The following is an 18,637-nucleotide window of genomic DNA, read 5'->3' on the forward strand; positions in this document are numbered from 1 at the left end:
AAACTTGGCTTAGACCCCGGGATATTTGACTGTGACGTGAGTCCCGTAGTCTAACCCAACAATACGTGTCCTTTATTTTAAGAATGTCTTACAAGCCTAAACATAATAAACATTTTCTTTTCTTTAAAGGTATAGCAGCTTTTGCTGAAGTGGAGAAAGTCCTAGATGTTACACCAATAGATTTGAATATTGTTTCTGGTTCCACAGCCATCTTGCCTTGTACAGTAGCACCCAAATATACAGAAGAATATGGAGATCATTATAAGGTAATCTTTAAACGAATACTCTCACTCCACAGCTCGTGGTCTAATGATTTTATATATTTATTTGTCGATGCAGGTTAATCGAATATATTAAAATAAGATTATGGTCAAAATTCCAGACAAATCTGTTAATCCACTGAAAAGATATCGACCTATAGTTAGATTTTAAATTAAAATTTAAAAGTCGTACACTTTTCATACTCTTCATACTTCATGTTTCATACTCTGCCAGTGCTTGAATATTATCTAAATATAATATATGAAGTTTATAAAATATATTTTCTTGTTCAAATTTATGTCTTTTCTGTAAATGCAGTTTGGATTCTATACGAAATTAGTTGATGTAGCCAGAATATATATTCTTAGTAAAGGTTTTTCTGGGTGAATCTATTCCTAATTTATAACACAGTGCTTGCTATAAGTTCTCGGATATTGTCGTTCCGGGCTTTCTACGTCCGTCAGATTTATAATTCGATCTGTTTAATATACATTGATTAATTTAGTGAGAAAAATAAATCTACATGCATTATATTACATGTCAATGATTCCTGTTAATTGTCCTCCGGTATTATTGACCTTGATCACTATGTAGAGTTGTTTGATCATTTTATAGAATTAATCTTATGGTTTAGTGACTATAGTTATATGACCCGATCATTGTGGAATTTTTATTGTTTAATAAAAGCCTAAGCCTAATGGTATATCATCTATAGATAATATATACGAAAATGGCACAGGTCTTCTTCGACTGATATTATTTCGTTTGGCAACTACTGAACTTCTTTTGATCACCACTATTAGTCGAACCAGTGTTCTGATTGAAACTGAACATGTGAAACGGTGACAACCATCTTACATATGGGGCCGCGGTGTACATAACAAAGAAGTGGAGAATCTGGCTTCGAACAATTACAAAGTTTTTGAATCCAGCGGTTTCATCCAATATTTCATTCGGTTGACACCAGTGTGAATACGGCTTAAATGACAGACAAGTGGGTTTAGCCTTCCAACAAGACGCTGTTTTGTGCATCAGTGGCGTACGAGGGCTGACTGAAAAGTGCTCTAAGCCTGAAAAGGATTAACGAGTTAGAAATGACAAAAGTTTCTGTATGATGGATGCCAAAGCTCTTGACTCTGGTCCCATGAAATTTTATGTCATTTTGAAGCAAATCCTGGTAATGTTTTGGCCAGATTTGAAAACATGGATGAAACCTTGATTCATCACTTTCAACCAGAATCCAAAATCGTCATGTTAGCTGTGGACGACTTTGTTCTTGGCTGGCATTCAGGCCTTGCAACATCGTTGGCCAAAGTGTGTACACCTCGAAGGGGACTATCTTTAAAAAATAAATGGAAACCGGGTCTTATATAGGTCTTTCACAGATGGGCTTAGACCTTTCAGTCAGTCTTCGTATGATCGAGATTTATACTTGAAATATTCCAACTAGTTGTTTTGAGGGGGCTATAAATCCCCATTGAAGGTATGCATACGTGTGTTGCCCTGCAACCCAACTTATGAAGGTTTGTATGTTTCCCTCCATAATAAAAATACTATGACTTCTATACAACAGGTTGTTTGGGTGAATCCATCTAATACAGTTATAAGTTTACAAGATAGAAGAATGATAAACGATATGCGAATAAGCGTTGAACGACCATATCTGGCAGACTGGAATTTACATATACGTAATGTAACAATGGAAGATGGTGGTGAATATAAATGTCAGATTAACACAGAACCAGTTAAAACGAAACGAATTAAACTCATTGTACAAGGTTAGTTATTAACCTAAACCTAGCATTTTTCTCCTACAATAATTAGGATAATTGATATGTTAGGAGCAAGCTTTACTTAAATATCAATATTCTGTATATTATGAGTTGTACAAAATTTGACAATGCAAAAGGAAAGATTGGATGGTCAGGACAGGCTCAAGTCGATTTACTGTTTGATCTAATACTAATATGCATATTGGATTTCGGAATCATGCACTTAATCGAAGTCACTTTTTGATCTGTCACTTGAGACATCTCCGCAACTGAAGTCGCAGTGCGGCCGATAAACATTTATCATTTGAAATATAACAAAAATAGGTCTGAAAATTGTTAATTTTGATGATTAAACTCCAAAACATAGATCAGATACCAATCTTGGCTACGAAATTCGTGGATATAAATGGGTCAGATGTCGATAGAGTACTATAAAAAATTAAAGGTTAGGGTATGAAAAACACATAGAATGTAATGTACTTTAGATTGCCATTACATTAGGGTTGATATGATAGATTTTAATAAATACATTTTTTTGTTAATGTCCGATGCTTCTACAATATTAGACCTTTAACTATATTTGTTCTGTATTTTTCAGTGCCTCCAAGTATTGTAAGTTTTTCCTATCCAGGTGATATAAAAGTAAAAGAAGACGAAACGGTGGAATTGAGGTGCAACGCTACAGGTGTACCTCAACCAACCGTTAAATGGTTTCGTCTTAATCAATTCACTACCAGAGAACGAGAACGTATGTACAGTATGTAGAATATAGTAGTATTATTACATTATTCAATATAATGGACCTTTATTTTTTTAGAATTTAAACTGACATATAATTGAATTTAAAAGAAAGAAGCACCGTCTATTTTGGGTAGCTTTTATTTTTCCTAAATTTAGAATTTTAAGAATTTTTACCGTAGTTTTTATTTTTTTTAAATTCGAAACTTAAGATTCAATAATAAACAGGTAGGTTATAGTTTCTCTAAACAATACATATCCTCTTTTCGTGGATGATCGCTTTGATTAATGGAATCCTCATTAGCCAGAGCATTGAGCGAAAGGATACATCCAAAAACCACGGCAGTCTCCAAGGCCGGATCTACCGGATTCTTGTCTCAGATCACTGAAAATGGCATTTCCACTTCCAGGCTTCTAGTTTTCGACATTATCCGTTGTGCGCTGCCCGTCTTCACAGCGTTCGACCAGCCTACTATACTCCAATGACTACAATCTGTAACCCCGCTACTTCTGGTCTCCTACATCTAATACAGAGTAATCTGCACAGTGACTCCTGTAGCTGCAGTCGAATGAACCTTGTAGTGTATACGATGAAAGTGTTTGCCATTTGCATACGACGCAAACATCAGGGAAATCGAAAGTCACGTCCAGCCATCATATTATTTAACTTTGAATTATTTCAGGTGTTGGTATGTCAGGAGAATTATTGAGGATACATAATATTTCTAGATTTTGTGATGATGTATATGAATGTGTAGCTAATAACAGCGTACCTCCTGCAAGAAGTCGACAAATGAGAGTTACTGTACAATGTATGTTTTATTGTGATAACTATTTCTTCTTGATACATATATCTATGTACATTAGTAGTCTAAATAAGACAGGATCTTTATATCGTTATGGTTTTAATTCTAGTTAACTCACACTACGCGAAGATCAAGCAACCTCTTTATTATATCTATACTCTTTGAAGTTGAACTTTAGCCACTTTGACTGATTGGGTAAGCTACCCCCGCCCCCTCTATTGGCTAAATGAAAGCTCGGGTCAAGCCAATTGAACACAGACTTCTGAAAGATTTTGTTACATATTTCCGCAGTGTAAATGTAAACAAAATTAAAAAAGATACCAATATGAAATTAATTAAACTTGTACATCGGTTGCATAGGGGTTTTTCCATTGAAATTTTCGGATGTGGGAGGTGTTCTATAAATTTTTTGAATATGATTAAACATACAATCAAGACATTTTATACACCAGCATTTTAATGTGAATCTGTCCATCGTTCCACAATTCTTGTAAACACTCTAGATACTACGGTTATTATTGTGTAGCTTGCCTAGAAATTGAAGAAACATAATAATGAATTTCAACTATTTTCATTGTCAACGCTCTGAGATATTTTCCGTTGTAAACAAAAACCTTGTTGGTACTTTTCCAAATTTATATTAGTTATCCAGCAATATACAACTTTAAATCTCAAAGTTATCCTCTAACGAAACCAAGTGCCATCTTAGCTAATTTTGGAAACTGCTACTGTGATCGTAATAAAAGAAGTCGATTGGCTGTAAACAATTTCTGACGTTAACTTCCGGGGTTATGGCCCTTTGTGATTAAGCATCAAAGACGCCCGGAAGGCACAAATTAACACCTGATGTATTGGGAATTTATACAGGTCTCTTAGCTATCTAAGAGGGAGGGGTCTTTTTATCTTCAATCGTTAATACACTAGATTGTATACCTACTCTTTTGTGTTTATTTTAAATTTGTATAGGTTGTCGGGTTCCATTACAGTGAGAAAGTAGTTCCAATGTTTACTTTAAAGCTATGCAGTTTGAAACACCAAATGCGCATTAACAGATATTACATAGTATTAATCTTTCTTCTACAATGGAATAACTATTCTTACCGGCTTTTTTTTTAGTAACAACGGCTGCCCGAAATGGTATCGGTGTTATTTTGCGAAACAAAATAAGTATTGAGTTGGAAATGGCTTTCCTAATTGGAGACATTATTGATTCCAAAGCTCTCCTGTTTTTTCAAAGAATAACATTCGATAAAACAAACAATCAAGCGATGAGATAAAAGAAGTAGAACAATATCGTTAAATCACTCGAGTTGTTCAAATCGCTTCACTTAAATCTAATAGGTACTCTAATTTTTCTTAACCCAATACCATTCACTTTAACCTCGAAATCACGGAAAGGCAAAGAATTAACAGGAATTTGATCGGCAAGAAGCGCGAAAGCCGATGCAGAGCTGCAAGTAAATTTTAGTCGTAATTATCGCCCTTTTTAGTTTGACATAATTACTCCGTATGATGTCATTGCGTCGTCTTTTTAAATGTCGTAGATACATTTACATGTTCCAAAATCGCTTGACTAACTTTTGCTCATTTTTAAAGGTCATCACGCCATGACACTATAAAAAGTCTCTATTTTACTTTAATTTTGGGATTTTGATACACAAATCTACTGGTTTTGTTACTAAGCACTTTTACGTTATCAGTGACAGTTCTTAGTCGTTTAATCAAACTACAAACGATAATTTTCTTTTGGTTAACAGGTATGGCCTTTGATTAAATTCTCAAGTCATTTAAAGCTGACATGTACATATGATAGATATTTTGCTTTTATATACATGTATATATGTTAAAAATGTACAACTGCAACGCATAGACAAAGATCAACAATCGACTTTATTTACCTTTTTCTATTTTTAATAGAATTGATCTTGCTTTCCAGTTAGAATTCCAGTTTCATTGCTTCAACACAGCTAGGTTCTCGGATTAGACAGTTAAAAAAATGTTATAGTGAATTAAGCAGTAGCAGATTTCGGCATTACCCGAGTCGTCCATGATACAATAACGTGTTCGTGATATCCGATTATTCGAGAATGTGGGGTTCGAAATAACAAACTTCTATTGTACAATATTCATTTAATTTTTAACTCCTTATTTCAGACCCACCCGAGGTAAAACTACCAAATACAAGAATTAGTCAGGAACTGGGTAAAGAAACTATATTAGAATGTGTTGTATCGGCCTCGCCTTTGGGAGTGACGGTATGGAAGAAACATGAACGAGAATTAAGTACGAGTTGGAAATATGAAGTGGATATTTATAATGAAGATCACAACACAATTACCATAAGTCTACGAATAGCTAATATTGACCACGAGGATTTCAGTGAATATACCTGCGAGGCTTCCAATCCACTGGGGATAGCTTCAGCCAAAATGCAACTCTACGGTAAAATATGCTTATAATAATGTTAAAGCGTTAATTAGGCACTAATTTAAAATTTATAATTACATATTATATTCATGTCTAACTTAAAGGACCATTCGATAAGCCGGATTAAAGGTTAGATATATAGAATTTAAGACCCTAAACTATTTTCTAACTAAAGGCCATATTGATCTAGAAAACATTCGAATCGATTAATTCGAAAGTAAGATATTTTCATACGAAGTTTCCTTTATGCCCCTGAGAACTTCTCAGATATCTTTGTTTTTAATCCACAAACATCGATGGCAATAATTTATCTAACACCTGCGTTAATAAATTATCTAACACCGACGTTAATAAAATGTCTAATATCGACATCAATTATCTAACATCGACGTTAACATCAATTATCTAACATCCATATCAATTATCTAACATCGATGTCATTAAATTATCTAAGCTACACATCTGTTTTAATCAAAATAACACTTTATTCAAATAAATTTAAATAATGATTTAAATGTTTAAGTTTCATTCTTTGTCTTAATCTATCAGTCTTCATTGAAAAAAAATACTTAGAGCACATTCTGTTTCTTATTGAATATCAGTACGGAATGTAAAGGATTCAACGTTTTATCCTACCAGAAACTCTTACATCTAGTGAAAATAAAATTATGGATATGCCTATAATCTTATCGAAAATTATTTTAATTTAATTAATTATATTAATGTATTAATGTTTGGTCATCTACAAACATTGAATGTTACAAACCTCCATCCATCGTTATTATCCCGACTGGTGCAGAAAAGCAAGGCCTAAACCCATTTCATTTCATTCAATTTCACACACCCCAACAATTCTCAAATACAATGTTTGAAATCTCTATTTCTTCAATTGGCAGACCACCAAAATAACGCCCGTTTACAGTTATGTTATAGAAAGAGAAACAATCGGCATTATTCAAGAATATTGCCAGTACTAGAGATTAAGCCAAAATTCTAAATTGATACACATATTCAACACATTTCTAATTTGAAACCTACAGGCAATGATTCACTCAAAATTATTTTATTTTCTCAAAATGTTATTTCTTTTAAAACAAATCATTTAATTATTCTTGTTCATTAGTTCTTGTTCTTTGAGAAATCAATAAAATAGCCCGTTTACAGTTACAAATAAACTTTAAAACATTCAATTTTCGCATTTGTGCGGTGGTATCTAAGCATAAATAGATTAAGTATACAAATTGTCTACGATATTACCCTCCTTGGAAGCGGACGTTAAGCATCACGAACGAACCATAATATACAAACGTTAGGATCTCAAAAATAAATGGGGTTAAAGTCACATGAACTGTGTCAGACATGTTGCTTACACGTGGAGTAATGTCCATATTCCTGTACTACTAGTACTGACATTTAGCAATTCATTTTCTTAAAAGGTGGTCGTGTAGTTAAGATGATATTATTATCTATTAAGATATTGCGACATATTGTTGTCAATTCATTGGATTGTCCTTGTCGGCTTAGGTCTTTGAATTTTTTTAGATTAGATAAAGCAAAAATGTTCGCTAGTTGGAATCTAGTAATAATCTTTGGGGTTCCTTAGTCAGAAAATATTGCAAATAGTTCATGCATCTTTTCCTTTACTGTGGAAAATCCGTGAAATGTTTTGAATTAAGAGACACAAAGAAACCCCAATATAAGAAACAAGGCCCGGCAAAAAGAGGAAAGAAACTGCGAACATTTGAAGTACATTGTCATGAGATTTTTTTTATCTGTTTCCGACGTGGATTTTTAAAGTGAACAGAGACAAAACCAAGTAATTCTGTCTAATCATCCGTGTGACATTCTCAACAGACATAACAATGTTGTTGGACATTTTCTGATTGTTAAGTAACAACAATAGCAATCATGTCCGTCTTTTTCAACAATATGGAAATAACATGTCACCAGTGCGCGGTGGCGTAAGAAATGGAGTTTCTCCCTTTGCTTGTTATACAATACGTTTAATGCATATCAAATAAACCTAAAAATATCGGCTGTACGGCGTGAAATACTAGAAATGGAAACATATTACAGTGATTGGATTGGTTTTCGGCGTACCGTGTGCTTTCTCCAGTATTTGATAGACAGTCTAACATATCTGAGCGGTTCCCATCATTTCAAATTGCTAGCAAATAGTAAAAAAGCCTTCTTTTCGTATTTGCACCATCTTCTATTATATTACAAGATATTGATTTCACATTTATTTGTCTTGTATAGTGTACAGTATTAGAGAATTAGATGGCCATTTCTAGCCCTCTCCCTTCTCTTAATGGTTAGGCCTACAGTTAGCATTTCAGAGAGACCATTTCATGATATTACAACATATTACGCTTTAGTATAAACAAGCCACTGTTCTCATAAGTATTTTCCATAGCCGCAATAAGAAAAGGTGTGAAAATCCCTACAGACTAATGTAAACTTCAAATGGCTATCACCGGCGTTAAACATTACCGATTTGAATAATATTTACTATATATATGAGTGCTTTTGATTTTTATGGATATGTTCTGGCATTTTGGGCCCTTGTGCAATGATATGAAAAATATTTTTTTCTATACCAGGTCGTATAGAAGAATGAAAGCATCCACTGACAATATGTACTCTTGCCATACGTCGAGCTAGATGTTAATGCTTGGTCATCTGTAGCACTGAAATTTATTTTTTCTGGGTGGGGTCTCTTTTAAATCTGTGTTACTTGGAATGTTTTAAATGAGTCATACTTATAATAATAATATTGTATGGTCAAAGCGCCAATGTCGGTGACTGGAATACATTTCAAATATACATCTATTCTATCTTTGTAGAAATCAAACCAAAGACAGAAAGACCAACGACTACGACTACAACCACCACGTCACCACGACCACCTAAAATGTGGAACGGAAAATCAATTTATCTAACTAAACAAAAGGGTGTATACGATAAGAATGGTCATGTTATAAAAAGACCATACGCTTCACGTGGTTCCACACCATCCACGGCAGGTGTCGCTGCTGCCCGTAAACCTAATGGCGGAATATCAGGTAGGTCAACACTGATACTAAAAGTACAATATTATAAGTAGTTAGCATCTGCACATCCGACTGTTCTAAAACTATTAAGCATACATTGACTCGTGCACGACTGGGCAGAGAAATAATTGAACTTGGATTTCAGAAGTCGTAGCTTCATGATAGAATGTTACCTCAGAACAATGAAAATGAATGACAGGAATGTTCCGCGTTCTTCACATGCCGAGATTCAAATATATGATCTAGTACTCAGATAAAAACAGATGGAATATATTTTTTATTCAAATTAAATCAGGCTGTTTTCACAATAAAGTTAACAGCTGATCGTCGCCCCCCCCCCCCCCGTCCGCTCTACCAGCGTATTGATGGATACCATGCCATTCTCTCAATTATTTTTTTTAAATGAATTATATCAGTTACTACATGCAGTTTTGTTTCACTGAAAAGATCTGCTCAGAATGTTTTGTATTGGCCGTTTTGAAAAAAAAAACTAGTTTGGGGAGAGTCGATTTAACGTTCCAGAATTGAATACTCCCAATCCCTAGAAGGTGTCAATCGAGCGAGCGAAATCCGAATATGATACTGTCTGAACCAATCATAATAGCTGAAATATTTGATTACTGATTACGTCACGATTCCCTTCACACGACATCTGTTTTCGGGACTGGCGGAACTGTGACAGGATACAATTCTGTGTGACGTTCCGGTAAGACAAGCGAGCCCCTCCCCCCCCCCCCCCACCTGAATATTCAGTTTCGGTTAATGACGCATTTCACGTACATTTATGTTGTGAAGTAACTGTGAATTTATTTACTTTTGTATATTTTCTAATGAACCTTTATATATATATTTTAGCAGGCGTATATGGAACCGGAAGTGCTTCCATTATTGATACAGCCAGTGGTATTGGTACCATCCCATCGATCAGCCATAATCTCACAATTTCACTGGTAACTCTCATATTTACAATATGGCTGTCATGATCGATACAAAACTCAAAAATACCGAGTGCTAAATTTGCTTCCAGTGTAAAAATATTTCCACCGAAAATAAAATTATCAGAAATTGTGTATTAATCGTGTTTGTGATATTACAACTATGTATGCTCCAACACTGCTGACAGAAGTGTTTATACAGTGATTGTGTTACGTACTGTAAGCTGTTTTAGTGCAATGCTCCAAGCTGAGTGCAGCGTTCTTTTGTGTTCGCGATCATCTGTGCGCACTGGGCATATGGAGCTTTGTCGATGACTATCTGTGTGAACATATCAAGATTTTCCACATGTATACAAAATGTAGAATACTATAAACTTTTCTATGAAAGGAGAAGAGTCGATATTTTAAAGTTATTGACATTAAAAATAAACGTGAATTTGTGTATACACACGCAAGTCGGCCATGTCCAATAGGAGACAAATGGGTCAAAGTACAGACATTTAAATTTTAAATATATCAGTAGTATATGCTGTACTTTGAAATCATTTTAAGGAGGACTATAAATTACGTTGCTATAACGCATGGAGTGTAAGTTTATTCTCCATATGAAGAAATTAATAACATTTATTTTTCTGGTAAATGTGTATCATTTCTTATAGCGGGATGTACTTGCCCCAAAGCATATACTCTTTGAGGTATTCAAATTATAACTCGAATTTTATTTTCTTCAATAATGAAAAAATGTGCTTTGTCAGTAATATCTAGTTATTTATGAATTTGTCATTCAATAATAAGCTAAAAACGACATATTGTAATTAATGAGCAAGTTATTTTTCTGAATACCCAATATCATGTATCATAGTTCATTTTCTAATTATTTTAATGAGCAACTTTAAAAGGTAAAATCCTCAGATTTTTTTCTTATTTGGCATAATATCATCATTAACCACACTTTTTAAAGGATTTCTTATTAAAAATAACTAAGAACAGCGCAATTTTGTAATTAACTAATAACGTATCTTATTTTGTATTATTCCTGATAATAATGTGCTCATTAAGATAACTTGTACATAGATGATCATATTGAGTGTTTTTATGTACAAATATTTGTTGTTGTCATTTGTTTATATTGATGTTATTATCGGAGCTCAAATAATATATAATATTAATGTTGTTGTTTAATGATTGTAATTAATGTAATTAATATTTATTGTTTAATAATTAGGCTGGTGTTCTCAATTAAAAATTTTTTTAAAAAGTTCTATTATTATGGAATAATGAAAGAGTTGTTGGCATGTGTTAGTGTCTATGTCATTTTAAACATAAATTACACAGTGACCGTTTATTCCCACACCTAGTTTAAAAGTTGCTTGTACATAGATTAATATATTATGTGTATTTAAATATGACGCGATTTAAATAATAAAAGTTGCTGATAATTGACTGCTTGGTCATTGTATTTACAGGACTCTCTATAATCCATAGTTTCAAATGACCTTTAGGGATATATTCTCAAACGTTGATCAGATCTACATGTAAACAGAGTTTGATTCTAAAGAAGTAAAGGCCACTTAAAGACTGATTAGACCTAATCACTGGTTGGGAATATGATCCCTAGCGCTAGGTTTCTAGAGCAATTGTTATATAATGAAAATTCATGAAAAGTGATGGTCCGTCATAATGTCTTCAGTAACATCTTTAACAATTACGGCTTATAGAATAGACATTAAAAGTGCTTTTACAGTAACGTAGAGTGGAAAACACTAGTAAAAGGCTGATTAATGCAAAACAGAAAGACGAGTTCTATTCGTAGATATTTACTTGAATCTATTCATTACATGCGTCACTTCTGTTTTTTTTTGTTGGGATTCAAACGTGATGTAAGACGTAAGACACATTGACAAAATTTAATGTTGATATGTGAACTGTAAATTTTGGATCAGGAACTGCTGCCCAAGCGGTATTCATCGTGTTGTTGTTCTTCTTGGGGTGGCTCTCTTCGAAAAAAACATTACAATCGACATGAAACTCGGCATGCTTGTTCCTTGAACAACTCGGCATCGATGGACGGATCAGTTTTTGAGATGACGTCACAATTCCAAAATGGCTACGATGACTTCATGTTCGGTTCCAATATAGTTATCTAACTATTTTTGTTATGAACAGTTTCAGAAGAGCCATCTTTTTAAAGTTAGACTGAAGCAGGGGCGTTAATGAATTTGTTTATTAAAAGTTAAAAATTAAATGCCTCACTGAAATTCAGTATTTGTTTGATCTGTTCAATACTGTAATTGTTTTATAGAATAAATATATATTTGAATTTTCAAAAAAAAATGTTTAATATTTCATCTGGTCATTTTGATTTTTGTTTAATAAGATAGTTGTTCAATTAGTAGTCAAACAATTTATTCGACAGAAGTATAATGGGGCTTGGTTTTATATCAACATCACAAAATAGAATCTGGATGTATTTTATAAATCGAATAGAAGTCGGTTTTGTATAAATAGCTTTAACAAATAAGAACTAAACTGTTTTATATGAACAAAATAGACACATACTGTTTTCATTTAAAAAGAATACAACCGTAGTGTTTAAGTTCGTCGTGAATGACATCTTCTTGTATTTAAAATAATCATAAATAAATTGGTGGTTGTTCTTCGTAATCCACGGTAACATGGAATTGTCTGAAATTCATCCTAATCATGTTCCTGCTCGTACTCTTTAAAATCTACATCAATTTCTAATGCAAAACAAAAGCCCAATAACACGGGGTAAACCTGAATTTAGTATTTGTTTTCTTAATTGTAATGCACAGTAAGATGGCACTGTTTAAAGCATAGGTCCCTACCAATACTGTTCCTTTAATTTCTACGTCTTTTTTAAAGAGAAAATTAAACGCCAGTAGCACAGTGTTTAACTCTACTTTGTAAATGTAATAAACTAAAGAAGGAAAGTTATTGCTGTTAGTACTTAAATGAAATAAAGTAATGAGTATTGTCTCGTTAAAAGGGTATAAATATATGCGGGGCGTTTATATGAATATATTCAGAATCACATGAATCATTCATAAATCACTGCTGTTTGAATAAGTGAATGGGAGTAATTGTGAATAATGTGCAGGGTCTGGACAAATGGACTCCTAGTCTATGAGTGTTGAAAAGATCTTGTATGAATTGTAGTATTTTATTCTGGACAAGCTTATATTTGTGACTAATGGACCATTATTCTTTAACTCGCCAATGGCTTGTGGCTTATTAAATCATGTCTTGTTATACACAATAATTATTGACATATCAATTGATCATGTTTACCAAGCATCAGTATAGCGAGAAACCCACGAGAACTAGCCATCATGAATCACCGTAAATACCCGAGCACCTTTTTAAGACTTCGTATAGCATCGCGCCATCCGCTTTACGGTTCAGGAAATCTATAAGGCGCTCTAAGACAAGAAGTGGAGTAAAATATGACTTCAGCGAACTCAGTGTGGAATTGAGAGAAAGATCGAGTGTCGATACACCATAACCCATAAATATCATTCCTAAATGGAGTTTTTATTGGAAATTGCCGCATTGTAGGAATACAATACCAATCTGATACCGACCTTTGACCCCAACAAAAATAAATAAAAGCGAAGAGGAGAAAAAGATTTAATTTAACGAAAGATGATAAGAATTTATAACCTTCTAAAAGATATATTAGTTGATTATAGTATTACAAGATCTTGTTGCAATTCAATCAATTGATTTCTGTACCTTATTTAAAATAATCGGGTTTGGCCAAAGACATGCAAAATATCTAAATAGACTGCTTGATTCTGTGATAATTAATACTCGAAATCAATGAGACCATCCATGTTGTACAAGGGGAGTGGGGTATAATTATTGTCTTTCTAGGCGTTACCTCTGTTATGTTAGTGCATCAAATTCAAAAATCGCAACCTCGTCGAATACATTTGAAAACTTGAAAAGAAAGAGCATTGTTCCGATAGAAAAAGATAGAAAAGCATTTGAGACTTCAGGAATTTCTATTTATTTTGGAGGTACACAAAGCTAACAATTTAATTAAACATACATTATGCAAGAGCTAAATCTGCCTATTTCAGGTCTTTCTTTAGCCCTGAAATGTTATCTAAATTATTAATTAGACATTAATTAACCTATCCAGGCCATAATCTACTCTAGATGGCAGCGCTAGCCTGCGATCTTTAGTGGATTGTAAGCCGATTTACTGCATAACTTTCCTTCTCGATTAAACGATTATCCATTTAAAAATGGATAATCGAGACTATGCTGTTTATCGTACTGACTTTAGTAATGATGACCGAGGCTTATGGGATTTTCAGTCGCTTAGTTCTCGGTTCATAGTGGATCAATTTGAATGAAATTTTCACCAAATTGCCTTACATTATCTAGTTTTTAACTATTATAGTGAGAACTGCCAACTCGTTACCGAATCTCCCATAATGTATCTTTAAGCTGTGCATTATCGAATAAGAAACGGTATTGTGATTTGTCCCAATAGAAATAACTAAAAATATCAAAGATTTCAAAAATTACTCTTTATTTTCTGAGGTACACACAGCTAACTGTTTTGTCGTCGGTAACTTTCGTATGAAACAATATAGCGTCAATGTTTGAGAAAACTACCAGATTTATTCACATTTCCTTAAAGAATTTTATCTTTTTGTTGATCAACAATTGTGTTTATTCAGTGAAATCCTATTTATGGCGTTCAAGAAAGGCATCAACATCATTAGCCGGAAAAGGTGAAACGTATAGCATTGTTAGGATACCTGTCTAGCGCCACAGTTGTAAGGTTTTATCTCTGTAACCGAAGGCTAGGAATTACAGGACAGCCATTACGGCGTTATCATAAACGTATGACAGGAAGCCGTACAATTTTCCCTTGCCCCGCGGACTTACACAGAAATACTTTCATTGGTGCAGAAAATCCTAATTTGTTGTATAGTTGAGAAGTAATGTGTGTCTATTATAACTGTGCATTATTTCTCATAAAGGGGTCGAGTTTATCTTATTGTTCTATCTGTCGATTAGCTGTTCAGACATGAGCAAATATTTATCAATCATGAACTCCATACAAGTTCTATTGGAAAAATCGATAGAAATTTGCCTGCTTTAAATTGACTCACACGTTCTGTTGGTTGTTTTGTGTAAGAAAAACAGTATTTGGTTATTGTAAAACGATGGTAATTTGTTTTTATTTGGTTTATTATTACACACACATATTGATATTATACTTCTACTGATTTGAATTACAGAATTTAAAAAAAAAATGTTTTTAACATTATAGTGAGATTTGTATTGAATATTTAAGAACTAATAATAGCTTACACGTGTCCTCGTTTGTCAACTATTGAGAACTATATAAGTTCTGAAATGGAATGGGGTTTAACGTCCTACCGTTCTGCTCCTAAACTGGGCTAATGAAGACGGGCATGCGCCATACAGTGTTCGATGAGGGAAATTTTGCCCGGGCAGCGGCACTACGGCCTACTCTTATATCGAATTCCAACTGCCAAGGGATCTTTTACGTGCATGCCAATGTGTACACGGAACCTCGGTTTTTCGTCCCATCCGCACGACTAGACAGCTGTCCTTGTGATTCCCTCCGTCCTACATCACTGACAAGGGGGAAACCACGCCGGAAAATCTGGATGAACTTTCTTGGCCAATGCAGGGATCGAACACCCGACCTCCAGACTAGCGAGCCGGGGTCTAACCCACTTAGCCACCTTGATCCCCTATATAAGTTCTAACGATCCTAATTCATTTTCATTGTATTTGATCTCTTTTCTAGTTGTATTATAACTCTGTATCGGATACCATTCTCATATTTATTTAAAACATTCTAGAGTATGCCCGAGGGCCATTATTTTAACGAGTCGCCTTAATAACCCTTAATAACAGAACTGTAGCAAATCTTACCAAAGGTATGTACAAAATTGATAATGCTGTACCTTCTAAAAGAATTAGAGCTGTGAAAATTTGGTGGACAACGTCTTAATTAAAATTCATTAATTTAGTAAATTTCATTTTTTTTTTGTGTGTGTGTAAGGCGGGGGTGGGGTCTCACATTTCATTTGTTCTTATATTCCATGCATTGTAAAATCTGTATTTGAATAGCATTGTATAATGAGCCAAATTATAGGTGTTATTATTCCAGTTGCTAACTGTAAACAATCTATAGTTTGTATAATTATAAATGAGTAATTCTTGTATTGCTCATCTAGTCTAGACGGGTTTCTCTTCCCTAAGAAATAAACCTTGCTAGAAATCACAGATAGATGGTATAGAGCGCCCCAACTCCAGACGTAAATAGGATCACGATTCTTAATTAATTTTCAATACTGACACTGGAACCATTCCCAATAATTCGGTAATCACTGGAGATTTGAGTTAGAAGAATCTAACCTTCCTTTAAATAACAATACTGATTAATATAGAACTATTATTTATAATTCACTGATAGATCAGTGCATAAACCCTATTCTCTTCAATATATAAAAGGTAAATTTTAAAAGTATGCAGAATGCCAAGCTCATTTTTGCAAGGAGGCACTTTGGTCAGTGTAATTGAACCATTAAGTCTTCGATTGTAGGCCTATTCAAAATCTGAATCAAATCCACCAAATAATTGCTGAGATATGGACATAATTTTAATGGTTTTCAAGGACTTCAATTATTGTAAGTATAAAAAAAATAGCTACGTTCTCTCTTTTCTTCCCTTCTTTTGTTCTTTTGTGAACAGTTCGTTTATGACCGGGATCAGCCGTTCATGACCATAACTTGACGAAGCTCGCTGAAAACCAGGGGGCTATTCTTTAGGGCTAAACCGGAAGTAACATTTCTTTTCGTTTTGATCGCTTCAAGGGATAAAGGACAAGTTAATAATTTATGGAACTAAGATTATTCAGTATCCGAAGAATTTTCCGCAATTTTAAGTAATTTTTTGTATGGGAGATTAGTTAGTAAATTTTGGTTTTATTTATTTTTATAAAATTGTATGAGATTTGGCTGAATTTTATTTATTTGTCAAATTAAACTAGAATTCGTATATTCACAATTCGTGAATCACACACCTTTCACTGGAAAAATGTTTGTCTGTTACTGTAACAGCTGTAGAAAATTATATTGTACGTTCTAATAAATACAAATAGCCGAATCTGAAAATTTAAATATAAAGCGAAAATGCATCCAACCATTCATTTTAACAATAACGTTTATCACAGTTCCTGACTTTAAAGGTTATTTCAGAATTTAAATTAAATATTTATATAACACTTTCGTTTAAACTTTTACTAAATGTCAAAAATGGCGACGTATTCAGAAGGTGGTGAAAAAAATGCTACGAAGACTTGTTTGTCACATATAATCTTGTTACTGTTGATATTCCTCTTACAAATATAATGTGACAACCAGTCTTAAGAAAAATCTATAAGTTATTAAAGTCGAATACTTAGTGCAATGGCTTAGTTGCAGTTTTGATGGCATCAGTTTGAAGAACATTTCGTCAAGGGGAGATCGCCATATTAATGGTGAGGTAAAGCGAGAGAGAGAAATGGGGTTTAACGTCCACCCAACACATTGTTTAATTTTATTTCAATAATTCGCTTGTGCGTAGGGGTCTTTAGCAGTGGGAGGAAACCGGAGGAACCCGGAGAAAACCCACGAGGTTGGACAGGCGACCCTACTCCTTGTCACGTACAACCGGGGATTCGAAACCACGCCAGTTGACTCAATGACAGACTTTATGATACAGCGCACGCACGCTAACCATTCAGCCATCCAACCCCCGTGAGGTAAAGCGCTAATATTAAAAGACAATTTACAGTTTTATTTTGGGTGTATATTTAATTGTGTTGTCTTTGATATTATATTTCTGTAACGTTTCTTCTATCGGTTTTGAGGGATCACGAGGCGAAGTGGTTAAGACGCTGGCTCGCTAGCCTGGAGGTCGGGTGTTCGATCCCTGCATTGGCCGAGAAAGTTCATCCAGATTTTCCGGCATGGTTTCCCCTTGTCAATGATGCAGGACGGAGGGCCTGACAAGGACAGCTGTCTAGTCGTTCGGATGGGACTGAAAACCGAGGTCCCGTGTACATATTGGCGTGCACGTAAAAGATCCCTTGGCAGTTGGAATTCGATATAAAAGTAGGCAGTAGCGCCACTGCCCGGGCAAAATGTCCCTCATAGCACACTGTATGACGTATGCCCGTCTTCATTAGCCCAGTTTAGGAGCAGAACAGTAGGACGTAAAACCCATTTCATTTCATTTCATTTCTATCGGTCTTTCACTAAGTTCTCGTGTGTGTATCTATGGTCACAAAAACACTGGAATTTTTTTAAAATAAGCTGTGGAGGAATGTTCTGTGTGATTCAATTAAAATTTGGGCCAGGTCTATAAAGTACCTTGTAGCTTTGACAAGTGTAAATTGTAAAACTGATGTAGTATGATTATATAACCATAAACACAATAATCATAGACAATACGGTAACATTATTGTATATCATTTAATCTATAGCACAATATATCTCAAAACCAAATAGAGAGAGAGAGAGAGAGAGAGAGGGAGAGAGAGAGAGAGAGGGGCTTAACCTCCACTCGACACAAACTAGGTCATT

At 34.2% G+C, this 18,637-nt stretch overlaps 1 protein-coding gene across 2 annotated transcripts in view; it reads left to right on the forward strand.

The window, feature by feature from the left end:
- Nucleotides 1-12,319, forward strand: part of LOC126818493 (opioid-binding protein/cell adhesion molecule) — a 62,808-nt gene extending 50,489 nt beyond the window's left edge. Inside the window, exons 2-8 of one of the 2 annotated variants that reach the window (XM_050545956.2) lie at nt 130-266; nt 1,835-2,039; nt 2,632-2,790; nt 3,455-3,583; nt 5,732-6,019; nt 8,851-9,069; nt 9,913-12,319. In XM_050545956.2, the coding sequence (XP_050401913.1) occupies nt 130-266; nt 1,835-2,039; nt 2,632-2,790; nt 3,455-3,583; nt 5,732-6,019; nt 8,851-9,069; nt 9,913-10,040 (1,265 nt within the window). In that variant the 3' untranslated portion in view covers nt 10,041-12,319. The remainder of the gene's footprint in view (nt 1-129; nt 267-1,834; nt 2,040-2,631; nt 2,791-3,454; nt 3,584-5,731; nt 6,020-8,850; nt 9,070-9,912) is intronic. The other variant, XM_050545957.2, reaches the window with a different exon arrangement.
- The last annotated feature ends 6,318 nt before the right edge of the window (nt 12,320-18,637 follow it).

Source organism: Patella vulgata, chromosome 4 (genome assembly GCF_932274485.2).
Source record: "Patella vulgata chromosome 4, xgPatVulg1.2, whole genome shotgun sequence".
Classification (NCBI taxonomy): domain Eukaryota; kingdom Metazoa; phylum Mollusca; class Gastropoda; family Patellidae; genus Patella; species Patella vulgata.